We start from the raw sequence: 14,155 nt of genomic DNA, 5'->3' as shown, positions 1-14,155 counted from the left end.
TTTCCAGAACAGGCCACGGGAGGGGGCGACCAGGCGGAGAGATTATCCAGAACAGGGTACAGGCAGAGCAGTGTGCAGAACAGGGCACAGGCGGGGACGCACAGGCGGAGGGATATGCAGTACAGGGAACAAGCGGGGGCACACAGGCGGAGAATGTGCAGTACAGGGCAGAGGCGGGGGCGCACAGGCAGAAAGATTATGCAGAACAGGGCAGAGGCGGGGGCGCACAGGTGGAGAGATTATGCAGAACAGGGCAGAGGCGGGGCGCGCAGGTGGAGAGATTATGCACAACAGGGCAGAGGCGGGGGCGCGCAGGCGGAGGGGTGTGTAGAACAGGGGACAGGCGGGGGCGCACAGGCGGAGGGGTGTGTAGAACAGGGGACAGGCGGGGGCGCACAGGGGGAGGGATGTGTAAACAGGGCACAGGCGAGGGCGCGCAGGCGGAGGGGTGTGTAGAACAGGGGACAGGCGGGGGCGCACAGGCGGAGGGGTTTGTAGAATAGGGGACAGGCGGGGGAGCACAGGAGGAGGGGTGTGTAGAACAGTGCACAGGCGGAGGGGTGTGTAGAACGGGACAGGCGGAGAGTGTGTGTAGAACAGGGCACAGGCGGGGGCGCACAGGCGGAGGGGTGTGCAGAACACGGCACAGGCGGGGGCGCACAGGCGGAGGGGTGTGCAGAACAGGGCACAGGCAGGGGCGCACAGGCGGAGGGGTGTGCAGAACAGGGCACAGGCGGAGGGGTGTGCAGAACAGGGCACAGGCGGGGGCGCACAGGCGGAGGGGTGTGCAGAACAGGGCACAGGCGGGGGCGCACAGGCGGAGGGGTGTGCAGAACAGGGCACAGGCGGAGGGGTGTGCAGAACAGGGCACAGGCGGGGGCGCACAGGCGGAGGGGTGTGTAGAACAGAGCACAGGCGGGGCGCACAGGCGGAGGGGTGTGCAGAACAGGGCACAGGCGGGGGGGCGCAGAACAGGGCACAGGCGGGGGCGCACAGGCGGAGGCGTGTGTAGAACAGGGCACAGGCGGAGGGGTGTGTAGAACAGGGCACAGGCGAGGGCGCACAGGCGGAGGGGTGTGCAGAACAGGGCACAGGCGGAGGGGTGTGCAGAACAGAGCACAGGCGGGGCGCACAGGCGGAGGGGTGTGCAGAACAGGGCACAGGCGGGGGCGCACAGGCGGAGGCGTGTGTAGAACAGGGCACAGGCGGAGGGGTGTGCAGAACAGGGCACAGGCGGGGGGGGCGCAGAACAGGGCACAGGCGGGGTGCACAGGCGGAGGGGTGTGTAGAACAGGGCACAGGCGGAGGGGTGTGCAGAACAGGGCACAGGCGGGGCGCACAGGCGGAGGGGGGTGTAGAACAGGGCACAGGCGGAGGGGTGTGTAGAACAGGGCACAGGCGGGGCGCACAGGCGGGGGGGCGCAGAACAGGGCACAGGCGGGGGCGCGCAGGCGGAGGGGTGTGTAGAACAGGGGACAGGCGGGGGTGCACAGGCGGAGGGGTGTGAAGAACAGGGGACAGGCGGGGGCGCACAGGAGAAGGGATGTGTAAACAGGGCACAGGCGGGGGCGCGCAGGCGGAGGGGTGTGTAGAACAGGGGACAGGCGGGGGCGCACAGGCGGAGGGGTTTCTAGAATAGGGGACAGGCGGGGGCGCACAGGCGGAGGGGTGTGTAGAACAGGGCACAGGCGGAGGGGTGTGTAGAACGGGACAGGCGGAGAGTGTGTGTAGAACAGGGCACAGGCGGGGGCGCACAGGCGGAGGGGTGTGCAGAACACGGCACAGGCGGGGGCGCACAGGCGGAGGGGTGTGCAGAACAGGGCACAGGCGGGGGCGCACAGGCGGAGGGGTGTGCAGAACAGGGCACAGGCGGGGGCGCACAGGCGGAGGGGTGTGTAGAACAGGGCACAGGCGGGGGCGCACAGGCGGAGGGGTGTGTAGAACAGGGCACAGGCGGGGGCGCACAGGCGGAGGGGTGTGTAGAACAGGGCACAGGCGGGGGCGCACAGGCGGAGAGATTATGCAGAACAGGGGACAGGCGGGGGCGCACAGGCAGAGAGATTATCCAGAATAGGGCACAAGCGGGGCGCACAGGCGGAGAGATTTCCAGAACAGGCCACGGGAGGGGGCGACCAGGCAGAGAGATTATCCAGAACAGGGTACAGGCAGAGCAGTGTGCAGAACAGGGCACAGGCGGGGACGCACAGGCGGAGGGATATGCAGTACAGGGAACAAGCGGGGGCACACAGGCGGAGAATGTGCAGTACAGGGCAGAGGCGGGGGCGCACAGGCAGAAAGATTATGCAGAACAGGGCAGAGGCGGGGGCGCACAGGTGGAGAGATTATGCAGAACAGGGCAGAGGCGGGGCGCGCAGGCGGAGAGATTATGCACAACAGGGCAGAGGCGGGGGCGCGCAGGCGGAGGGGTGTGTAGAACAGGGGACAGGCGGGGGCGCACAGGCGGAGGGGTGTGTAGAACAGGGGACAGGCGGGGGCGCACAGGGGGAGGGATGTGTAAACAGGGCACAGGCGAGGGCGCGCAGGCGGAGGGGTGTGTAGAACAGGGGACAGGCGGGGGCGCACAGGCGGAGGGGTTTGTAGAATAGGGGACAGGCGGGGGCGCACAGGCGGAAGGGTGTGTAGAACAGGGCACAGGCGGAGGGGTGTGTAGAACGGGACAGGCGGAGAGTGTGTGTAGAACAGGGCACAGGCGGGGGCGCACAGGCGGAGGGGTGTGCAGAACACGGCACAGGCGGGGGCGCACAGGCGGAGGGGTGTGCAGAACAGGGCACAGGCAGGGGCGCACAGGCGGAGGGGTGTGCAGAACAGGGCACAGGCGGAGGGGTGTGCAGAACAGGGCACAGGCGGGGGCGCACAGGCGGAGGGGTGTGCAGAACAGGGCACAGGCGGAGGGGTGTGCAGAACAGGGCACAGGCGGAGGGGTGTGCAGAACAGGGCACAGGCGGGGGCGCACAGGCGGAGGGGTGTGTAGAACAGAGCACAGGCGGGGCGCACAGGCGGAGGGGTGTGCAGAACAGGGCACAGGCGGGGGGCGCAGAACAGGGCACAGGCGAGGGCGCACAGGCGGAGGGGTGCGCAGAACAGGGCACAGGCGGGGGCGCACAGGCGGAGGCGTGTGTAGAACAGGGCACAGGCGGAGGGGTGTGTAGAACAGGGCACAGGCGAGGGCGCACAGGCGGAGGGGTGTGCAGAACAGGGCACAGGCGGAGGGGTGTGCAGAACAGGGCACAGGCGGGGGCGCACAGGCGGAGGGGTGTGAAGAACAGAGCACAGGCGGGGCGCACAGGCGGAGGGGTGTGCAGAACAGGGCACAGGCGGGGGGGCGCAGAACAGGGCACAGGCGAGGGCGCACAGGCGGAGGGGTGTGCAGAACAGGGCACAGGCGGGGGCGCACAGGCGGAGGCGTGTGTAGAACAGGGCACAGGCGGAGGGGTGTGCAGAACAGGGCACAGGCGGGGGGGGCGCAGAACAGGGCACAGGCGGGGTGCACAGGCGGAGGGGTGTGTAGAACAGGGCACAGGCGGAGGGGTGTGCAGAACAGGGCACAGGCGGGGCGCACAGGCGGAGGGGGGTGTAGAACAGGGCACAGGCGGAGGGGTGTGTAGAACAGGGCACAGGCGGGGGCGCACAGGTGGAGGGGTGTGTAGAACAGGGCACAGGCGGGGCGCACAGGCGGAGGGGTGCGTAGAACAGGGCACAGGCGGGGGCGCACAGGCGGAGGGGTGCGTAGAACAGGGCACAGGCGGGGCGCACAGGCGGAGGGGTGCGTAGAACAGGGCACTGGCGGGGCGCACAGGCGGAGAGGTGTGTAGAACAGGGCACAGGCGGGGCGCACAGGCGGAGGGGGGCGCAGAACAGGGCACAGGCGGGGTGCACAGGCGGAGGGGTGCGTAGAACAGGGCACAGGCGGGGCGCACAGGCGGAGGGGTGTGTAGAACAGGGCACAGGCAGGGCGCACAGGCGGAGGGGGGCGCAGAACAGGGCACAGGCGGGGTGCACAGGCGGAGGGGTGTGTAGAACAGGGCACAGGCGGAGGGGTGTGCAGAACAGGGCACAGGCGGGGGGGGGCGCAGAACAGGGCACAGGCGGGGTGCACAGGCGGAGGGGTGTGTAGAACAGGGCACAGGCGGAGGGGTGTGCAGAACAGGGCACAGGCGGGGCGCACAGGCGGAGGGGGGTGTAGAACAGGGCACAGGCGGAGGGGTGTGTAGAACAGGGCACAGGCGGGGCGCACAGGCGGGGGGGCGCAGAACAGGGCACAGGCGGGGCGCACAGGCGGAGGGGTGTGCAGAACAGGGCACAGGCGGGGGCGCACAGGCGGGGGGGTCGCAGAACAGGGCACAGGCGGGGGCGCACAGGCGGAGGGGTGCGCAGAACAGGGCACAGGCGGGGGCGCACAGGCGGGGGGGCGCAGAACAGGGCACAGGTGGGGGCGCACAGGCGGAGGGGTGTGCAGAACAGGGCACAGGCGGGGCGCACAGGCGGAGGGGTGTGCAGAACAGGGCACAGGCGGGGGCGCACAGGCGGAGGGGGGCGCAGAACAGGGCACAGGCGGGGGCGCACAGGCGGAGGGGTGTGCAGAACAGGGCACAGGCGGGGCGCACAGGCGGAGGGGTGTGCAGAACAGGGCACAGGCGGGGGCGCACAGGCGGAGGGGGCGCAGAACAGGGCACAGGCGGAGGGGTGTGTAGAACAGGGCACAGGCGGGGGCGCACAGGTGGAGGGGTGTGTAGAACAGGGCACAGGCGGGGCGCACAGGCGGAGGGGTGGGTAGAACAGGGCACAGGCGGGGGCGCACAGGCGGAGGGGTGCGTAGAACAGGGCACAGGCGGGGCGCACAGGCGGAGGGGTGCGTAGAACAGGGCACAGGCGGGGCGCACAGGCGGAGGGGGGCGCAGAACAGGGCACAGGCGGGGTGCACAGGCGGAGGGGTGCGTAGAACAGGGCACAGGCGGGGCGCACAGGCGGAGGGGTGTGTAGAACAGGGCACAGGCAGGGCGCACAGGCGGAGGGGGGCGCAGAACAGGGCACAGGCGGGGTGCACAGGCGGAGGGGTGCGTAGAACAGGGCACAGGCAGGGCGCATAGGCAGAGGGGTGTGTAGAACAGGGCACAGGCGGGGCGCACAGGCGGAGGGGTGCGTAGAACAGGGCACAGGCGGGGCGCACAGGCGGAGGGGTGTGTAGAACAGGGCACAGGAGGGGCGCACAGGCGGAGGGGGGCGCAGAACAGGGTACAGGCGGGGTGCACAGGCGGAGGGGTGTGTAGAACAGGGCACAGGCGAGGGCGCACAGGCGGAGGGGTGTGCAGAACAGGGCACAGGCGGGGGCGCACAGGCGGAGGGGTGTGTAGAACAGAGCACAGGCGGGGCGCACAGGCGGAGGGGTGTGCAGAACAGGGCACAGGCGGGGGGCGCAGAACAGGGCACAGGCGAGGGCGCACAGGCGGAGAGGTGTGCAGAACAGGGCACAGGCGGGGGCGCACAGGCGGAGGCGTGTGTAGAACAGGGCACAGGCGGAGGGGTGTGCAGAACAGGGCACAGGCGGGGGGCGCAGAACAGGGCACAGGCGGGGTGCACAGGCGGAGGGGTGTGTAGAACAGGGCACAGGCGGAGGGGTATGCAGAACAGGGCACAGGCGGGGCGCACAGGCGGAGGGGGGTGTAGAACAGGGCACAGGCGGAGGGGTGTGTAGAACAGGGCACAGGCGGGGCGCACAGGCGGGGGGGCGCAGAACAGGGCACAGGCGGGGCGCACAGGCGGAGGGGTGTGCAGAACAGGGCACAGGCGGGGGCGCACAGGCGGGGGGGGCGCAGAACAGGGCACAGGCGGGGGCGCACAGGCGGAGGGGTGCGCAGAACAGGGCACAGGCGGGGGCGCACAGGCGGGGGGGGGCGCAGAACAGGGCACAGGTGGGGGCGCACAGGCGGAGGGGTGTGCAGAACAGGGCACAGGCGGGGCGCACAGGCGGAGGGGTGTGCAGAACAGGGCACAGGCGGGGGCGCACAGGCGGAGGGGGGCGCAGAACAGGGCACAGGCGGGGGCGCACAGGCGGAGGGGTGTGCAGAACAGGGCACAGGCGGGGCGCACAGGCGGAGGGGTGTGCAGAACAGGGCACAGGCGGAGGGGGGCGCAGAACAGGGCACAGGCGGAGGGGTGTGTAGAACAGGGCACAGGCGGGGGCGCACAGGCGGAGGGGTGTGTAGAACAGGGCACAGGCGGGGCGCACAGGCGGAGGGGTGCGTAGAACAGGGCACAGGCGGGGGCGCACAGGCGGAGGGGTGTGTAGAACGGCACAGGCGGGGCGCACAGGCGGAGGGGTGCGTAGAACAGGGCACTGGCGGGGCGCACAGGCGGAGGGGTGTGTAGAACAGGGCACAGGCGGGGTGCACAGGCGGAGGGGTGTGTAGAACAGGGCACAGGCGGGGCGCACAGGCGGAGGGGGGCGCAGAACAGGGCACAGGCGGGGTGCACAGGCGGAGGGGTGCGTAGAACAGGGCACAGGCGGGGCGCACAGGCGGAGGGGTGTGTAGAACAGGGCACAGGCGGGGCGCACAGGCGGAGGGGGGCGCAGAACAGGGCACAGGCGGGGTGCACAGGCGGAGGGGTGCGTAGAACAGGGCACAGGCGGGGCGCACAGGCGGAGGGGTGTGTAGAACAGGGCACAGGCGGGGCGCAAAGGCGGAGGGGTGCGTAGAACAGGGCACAGGCGGGGCGCACAGGCGGAGGGGTGTGTAGAACAGGGCACCGGCGGGGCGCACAGGCGGAGGGGTGTGTAGAACAGGGCACAGGAGGGGCGCACAGGCGGAGGGGTGCGTAGAACAGGGCACAGGCGGGGCGCACAGGCGGAGGGGTGTGTAGAACAGGGCACAGGCGGGGCGCACAGGCGGAGGGGTGCGTAGAACAGGGCACAGGCGGAGGGGTGTGTAGAACAGGGCACAGGCGGGGCGCACAGGCGGAGGGGTGCGTAGAACAGGGCACAGGCGGGGTGCACAGGCGGAGGGGTGTGCAGAACAGGGCACAGGCGGGGCGCACAGGCGGAGGGGTGCGTAGAACAGGGCACAGGCGGGGCGCACAGGCGGAGGGGTGTGTAGAACAGGGCACAGGCGGGGCGCACAGGCGGAGGGGTGTGTAGAACAGGGCACAGGCGGGGCGCACAGGCGGAGGGGTGCGTAGAACAGGGCACAGGCGGGGCGCACAGGCGGAGGGGTGTGTAGAGAGGGCACAGGCGGGGCGCACAGGCGGAGGGGTGCGTAGAACAGGGCACAGGCGGAGGGGGGCGTAGAACAGGGCACAGGCGGAGAAGTGTGCAGAACAGGGCACAGGCGGGGCGCACAGGCGGAGGGGTGCGTAGAACAGGGCACAGGCGGGGCGCACAGGCGGAGGGGTGTGCAGAACAGGGCACAGGCGGGGCGCACAGGCGGAGGGGTGTGCAGAACAGGGCACAGGCGGGGGCGCACAGGCGGAGGGGTGTGTAGAACAGGGCACAGGCGGGGCGCACAGGCGGAGGGGGGCGCAGAACAGGGCACAGGCGGGGCGCACAGGCGGAGGGGTGTGTAGAACAGGGCACAGGCGGGGCGCACAGGCGGAGGGGTGTGCAGAACAGGGCACAGGCGGGGCGCACAGGCGGAGGGGTGTGCAGAACAGGGCACAGGCGGGGCGCACAGGTGGAGGGGTGTGTAGAACAGGGCACAGGCGGAGGGGTGTGCAGAACAGGGCACAGGCGGGGGGGGGCGCAGAACAGGGCACAGGCGGGGTGCACAGGCGGAGGGGTGTGTAGAACAGGGCACAGGCGGAGGGGTGTGCAGAACAGGGCACAGGCGGGGCGCACAGGCGGAGGGGTGTAGAACAGGGCACAGGCGGAGGGGTGTGTAGAACAGGGCACAGGCGGGGCGCACAGGCGGGGGGGCGCAGAACAGGGCACAGGCGGGGCGCACAGGCGGAGGGGTGTGCAGAACAGGGCACAGGCGGGGGCGCACAGGCGGGGGGGGCGCAGAACAGGGCACAGGCGGGGGCGCACAGGCGGAGGGGTGCGCAGAACAGGGCACAGGCGGGGGCGCACAGGCGGGGGGGGGGGGCGCAGAACAGGGCACAGGTGGGGGCGCACAGGCGGAGGGGTGTGCAGAACAGGGCACAGGCGGGGCGCACAGGCGGAGGGGTGTGCAGAACAGGGCACAGGCGGGGGCGCACAGGCGGAGGGGGGCGCAGAACAGGGCACAGGCGGGGGCGCACAGGCGGAGGGGTGTGCAGAACAGGGCACAGGCGGGGCGCACAGGCGGAGGGGTGTGCAGAACAGGGCACAGGCGGGGGCGCACAGGCGGAGGGGGGCGCAGAACAGGGCACAGGCGGAGGGGTGTGTAGAACAGGGCACAGGCGGGGGCGCACAGGTGGAGGGGTGTGTAGAACAGGGCACAGGCGGGGCGCACAGGCGGAGGGGTGCGTAGAACAGGGCACAGGCGGGGGCGCACAGGCGGAGGGGTGCGTAGAACAGGGCACAGGCGGGGGCGCACAGGCGGAGGGGTGTGTAGAACAGGGCACAGGCGGGGCGCACAGGCGGAGGGGTGCGTAGAACAGGGCACTGGCGGGGCGCACAGGCGGAGGGGTGCGTAGAACAGGGCACAGGCGGGGTGCACAGGCGGAGGGGTGTGTAGAACAGGGCACAGGCGGGGCGCACAGGCGGAGGGGGGCGCAGAACAGGGCACAGGCGGGGTGCACAGGCGGAGGGGTGCGTAGAACAGGGCACAGGCGGGGCGCACAGGCGGAGGGGTGTGTAGAACAGGGCACAGGCAGGGCGCACAGGCGGAGGGGGGCGCAGAACAGGGCACAGGCGGGGTGCACAGGCGGAGGGGTGCGTAGAACAGGGCACAGGCAGGGCGCACAGGCGGAGGGGTGTGTAGAACAGGGCACAGGCGGGGCGCACAGGCGGAGGGGTGCGTAGAACAGGGCACAGGCGGGGCGCACAGGCGGAGGGGTGTGTAGAACAGGGCACAGGAGGGGCGCACAGGCGGAGGGGGCGCAGAACAGGGCACAGGCGGGGTGCACAGGCGGAGGCGTGTGTAGAACAGGGCACAGGCGGAGGGGTGTGTAGAACAGGGCACAGGCGAGGGCGCACAGGCGGAGGGGTGTGCAGAACAGGGCACAGGCGGAGGGGTGTGCAGAACAGGGCACAGGCGGGGGCGCACAGGCGGAGGGGTGTGTAGAACAGAGCACAGGCGGGGCGCACAGGCGGAGGGGTGTGCAGAACAGGGCACAGGCGGGGGGCGCAGAACAGGGCACAGGCGAGGGCGCACAGGCGGAGGGGTGTGCAGAACAGGGCACAGGCGGGGGCGCACAGGCGGAGGCGTGTGTAGAACAGGGCACAGGCGGAGGGGTGTGCAGAACAGGGCACAGGCGGGGGGGGCGCAGAACAGGGCACAGGCGGGGTGCACAGGCGGAGGGGTGTGTAGAACAGGGCACAGGCGGAGGGGTGTGCAGAACAGGGCACAGGCGGGGCGCACAGGCGGAGGGGGGTGTAGAACAGGGCACAGGCGGAGGGGTGTGTAGAACAGGGCACAGGCGGGGCGCACAGGCGGGGGGGCGCAGAACAGGGCACAGGCGGGGCGCACAGGCGGAGGGGTGTGCAGAACAGGGCACAGGCGGGGGCGCACAGGCGGGGGGGCGCAGAACAGGGCACAGGCGGGGGCGCACAGGCGGAGGGGTGCGCAGAACAGGGCACAGGCGGGGGCGCACAGGCGGGGGGGCGCAGAACAGGGCACAGGTGGGGGCGCACAGGCGGGGGGGTGTGCAGAACAGGGCACAGGCGGGGCGCACAGGCGGAGGGGTGTGCAGAACAGGGCACAGGCGGGGGCGCACAGGCGGGGGCGCACAGGCGGAGGGGGGCGCAGAACAGGGCACAGGCGGGGGCGCACAGGCGGAGGGGTGTGCAGAACAGGGCACAGGCGGGGCGCACAGGCGGAGGGGTGTGCAGAACAGGGCACAGGCGGGGGCGCACAGGCGGAGGGGGCGCAGAACAGGGCACAGGCGGAGGGGTGTGTAGAACAGGGCACAGGCGGGGGCGCACAGGCGGAGGGGTGTGTAGAACAGGGCACAGGCGGGGCGCACAGGCGGAGGGGTGCGTAGAACAGGGCACAGGCGGGGGCGCACAGGCGGAGGGGTGTGTAGAACGGCACAGGCGGGGCGCACAGGCGGAGGGGTGCGTAGAACAGGGCACTGGCGGGGCGCACAGGCGGAGGGGTGTGTAGAACAGGGCACAGGCGGGGTGCACAGGCGGAGGGGTGTGTAGAACAGGGCACAGGCGGGGCGCACAGGCGGAGGGGGGCGCAGAACAGGGCACAGGCGGGGTGCACAGGCGGAGGGGTGCGTAGAACAGGGCACAGGCGGGGCGCACAGGCGGAGGGGTGTGTAGAACAGGGCACAGGCGGGGCGCACAGGCGGAGGGGGCGCAGAACAGGGCACAGGCGGGGCGCACAGGCGGAGGGGTGTGTAGAACAGGGCACAGGCGGGGCGCACAGGCGGAGGGGTGCGTAGAACAGGGCACAGGCGGGGCGCACAGGTGGAGGGGTGTGTAGAACAGGGCACCGGCGGGGCGCACAGGCGGAGGGGTGTGTAGAACAGGGCACAGGAGGGGCGCACAGGCGGAGGGGTGCGTAGAACAGGGCACAGGCGGGGCGCACAGGCGGAGGGGTGTGTAGAACAGGGCACAGGCGGGGCGCACAGGCGGAGGGGTGCGTAGAACAGGGCACAGGCGGAGAGGTGTGCAGAACAGGGCACAGGCGGGGCGCACAGGCGGAGGGGTGCGTAGAATAGGGCACAGGCGGGGCGCACAGGCGGAGGGGTGTGCAGAACAGGGCACAGGCGGGGCGCACAGGCGGAGGGGTGCGTAGAACAGGGCACAGGCGGGGCGCACAGGCGGAGGGGTGTGTAGAACAGGGCACAGGCGGGGCGCACAGGCGGAGGGGTGTGTAGAACAGGGCACAGGCGGGGCGCACAGGCGGAGGGGTGCGTAGAACAGGGCACAGGCGGGGCGCACAGGCGGAGGGGTGTGTAGAGAGGGCACAGGCGGGGTGCACAGGCGGAGGGGTGCGTAGAACAGGGCACAGGCGGAGGGGGGCGTAGAACAGGGCACAGGCGGAGAAGTGTGCAGAACAGGGCACAGGCGGGGCGCACAGGCGGAGGGGTGCGTAGAACAGGGCACAGGCGGGGCGCACAGGCGGAGGGGTGTGCAGAACAGGGCACAGGCGGGGCGCACAGGCGGAGGGGTGTGCAGAACAGGGCACAGGCGGGGGCGCACAGGCGGAGGAGTGTGTAGAACAGGGCACAGGCGGGGCGCACAGGCGGAGGGGTGCGTAGAACAGGGCACAGGCGGGGCGCACAGGCGGAGGGGTGTGCAGAACAGGGCACAGGCGGGGCGCACAGGCGGAGGGGTGTGCAGAACAGGGCACAGGCGGGGTGCACAGGCGGAGGGGTGCGTAGAACAGGGCACAGGCGGGGCGCACAGGCGGAGGGGTGTGTAGAACAGGGCACAGGCGGGGCGCACAGGCGGAGGGGGGCGCAGAACAGGGCACAGGCGGGGCGCACAGGCGGAGGGGTGTGTAGAACAGGGCACAGGCGGGGCGCACAGGCGGAGGGGTGCGTAGAACAGGGCACAGGCGGGGCGCACAGGTGGAGGGGTGTGTAGAACAGGGCACAGGAGGGGCGCACAGGCGGAGGGGTGCGTAGAACAGGGCACAGGCGGGGCGCACAGGCGGAGGGGTGTGTAGAACAGGGCACAGGCGGGGCGCACAGGCGGAGGGGTGCGTAGAACAGGGCACAGGCGGAGAGGTGTGCAGAACAGGGCACAGGCGGGGCGCACAGGCGGAGGGGTGCGTAGAATAGGGCACAGGCGGGGCGCACAGGCGGAGGGGTGTGCAGAACAGGGCACAGGCGGGGCGCACAGGCGGAGGGGTGCGTAGAACAGGGCACAGGCGGGGCGCACAGGCGGAGGGGTGTGTAGAACAGGGCACAGGCGGGGCGCACAGGCGGAGGGGTGTGTAGAACAGGGCACAGGCGGGGCGCACAGGCGGAGGGGTGCGTAGAACAGGGCACAGGCGGGGCGCACAGGCGGAGGGGTGTGTAGAGAGGGCACAGGCGGGGTGCACAGGCGGAGGGGTGCGTAGAACAGGGCACAGGCGGAGGGGGGCGTAGAACAGGGCACAGGCGGAGAAGTGTGCAGAACAGGGCACAGGCGGGGCGCACAGGCGGAGGGGTGCGTAGAACAGGGCACAGGCGGGGCGCACAGGCGGAGGGGTGTGCAGAACAGGGCACAGGCGGGGCGCACAGGCGGAGGGGTGTGCAGAACAGGGCACAGGCGGGGGCGCACAGGCGGAGGGTGTGTAGAACAGGGCACAGGCGGGGCGCACAGGCGGAGGGGTGCGTAGAACAGGGCACAGGCGGGGCGCACAGGCGGAGGGGTGTGCAGAACAGGGCACAGGCGGGGCGCACAGGCGGAGGGGTGTGCAGAACAGGGCACAGGCGGGGCGCACAGGCGGAGGGGTGTGCAGAACAGGGCACAGGCGGGGCGCACAGGCGGAGGGGTGTGTAGAACAGGGCACAGGCGGGGCGCACAGGCGGAGGGGTGCGTAGAACAGGGCACAGGCGGGGCGCACAGGCGGAGGGGTGTGTAGAGAGGGCACAGGCGGGGTGCACAGGCGGAGGGGTGCGTAGAACAGGGCACAGGCGGAGGGGGGCGTAGAACAGGGCACAGGCGGAGAAGTGTGCAGAACAGGGCACAGGCGGGGCGCACAGGCGGAGGGGTGCGTAGAACAGGGCACAGGCGGGGCGCACAGGCGGAGGGGTGTGCAGAACAGGGCACAGGCGGGGCGCACAGGCGGAGGGGTGTGCAGAACAGGGCACAGGCGGGGGCGCACAGGCGGAGGGGTGTGTAGAACAGGGCACAGGCGGGGCGCACAGGCGGAGGGGTGCGTAGAACAGGGCACAGGCGGGGCGCACAGGCGGAGGGGTGTGCAGAACAGGGCACAGGCGGGGCGCACAGGCGGAGGGGTGTGCAGAACAGGGCACAGGCGGGGCGCACAGGCGGAGGGGTGTGCAGAACAGGGCACAGGCGGGGCGCACAGGCGGAGGGGTGTGTAGAACAGGGCACAGGCGGGGCGCACAGGCGGAGGGGTGTGTAGAACAGGGCACAGGCGGGGCGCACAGGCGGAGGGGTGTGCAGAACAGGGCACAGGCGGGGCGCACAGGTGGAGGGGTGTGTAGAACAGGGCACAGGCGGGGGCCAGGTGCTGATGGGTTCGTGCTCAGCTGAATCCTCGGCGCGGGGGTCTCGCCACGGGAGCCCGGGGGGGTGGCAACGCGCCTCTGTGCCAGCTGGGGGGGGTGGGAGGGGTCCGCTCACCTCTGCGGATGGAAGGGGCGGGGCTTCGGAGCCGTTTCTCCCGGCGCGCGGCGGCAGGGGGCGGGGCTGCGAGGCAGTTGCGTCCAGCGCGGGGGGAGGGGGGCGGGGCTTCGGGGCCGTTTCTCCCGGCGCGCGGCGGCAGGGGGCGGGGCTGCGAGGCAGTTGCGTCCAGCGCGGGGGGAGGGGGGCGGGGCTTCGGGGCCGTTTCTCTCGGCGCGCGGCGGCAGGGGGCGGGGCTGTTGCGTCCAGCGCGCGGGGAGGGGGCGGGGCTTCGGGGCCGTTTGTGTCGGCGCGCGGCGGCAGGGGGCGGGGCTGCGAGGCTGTTGCGTCCAGCGCGCGGGGAGGGGGCGGGGCTTCGGGGCCGTTTGTGTCGGCGCGCGGCGGCAGGGGGCGGGGTTTCGGGGCCGTTTCTCTCGGCGCGCGGGGAGGGGAGGGGCGGTTGCGTCCAGCGCGCGAGGAGGGGGCGGCAGCGGGGCCTCGTGGCCGTTTCGCCCGGCCCGCGGGGACTCGGGGCCGTTAGGCCGAGCAAGCGCGGCCGGAGTCTCTCACCTCCGCCTGCCGGGCCCCGGCCGCCGCTCGTCGCTGCCCCCGGAGCCCGGCTCCCCAGCAACCCCGCAGTCGCCACCGGCCTGCCCGACAACAGCAACGCGCCCGCCCATTGGCCGGCCCGCCCCTGCAGCAACGCGCGCGCCCATTGGCTGCTCGCACGGCGGAGGCGGAGCCGGCCGCGGAGGGGCGGGACTCCGC

At 71.9% G+C, this 14,155-nt stretch overlaps 1 protein-coding gene across 7 annotated transcripts in view; it reads right to left on the bottom strand.

The window, feature by feature from the left end:
- AGBL5 (AGBL carboxypeptidase 5) overlaps nucleotides 1-14,111 on the bottom strand; it is a 51,070-nt gene extending 36,959 nt beyond the window's left edge. For 2 of the 7 annotated variants that reach the window (XM_075914570.2, XM_075914568.2), the window contains exon 1: nucleotides 13,958-14,101. Coding sequence is in view for 3 of the 7 variants with exons in the window: in XM_075914567.2 (XP_075770682.2) it covers nucleotides 13,958-14,103 (146 nt within the window). In the remaining 4 variants the exon portion in view is untranslated. Of the gene's footprint in view, nucleotides 1-13,408; nucleotides 13,532-13,957 lie in introns of those variants that run through there. The other 5 variants (XM_089776952.1, XM_089776951.1, XM_075914567.2 and 2 more) reach the window with 4 other exon arrangements.
- Nucleotides 14,112-14,155: the final 44 nt, after the last annotated feature.

The sequence above is a fragment of the Pelodiscus sinensis genome, chromosome 3, assembly GCF_052426305.1.
Source record: "Pelodiscus sinensis isolate ZL-2025 chromosome 3, ASM5242630v1, whole genome shotgun sequence".
In the NCBI taxonomy this organism is placed as follows: Eukaryota; Metazoa; Chordata; order Testudines; family Trionychidae; genus Pelodiscus; species Pelodiscus sinensis.
This window is presented reverse-complemented; position numbering and strand designations above follow the sequence as displayed.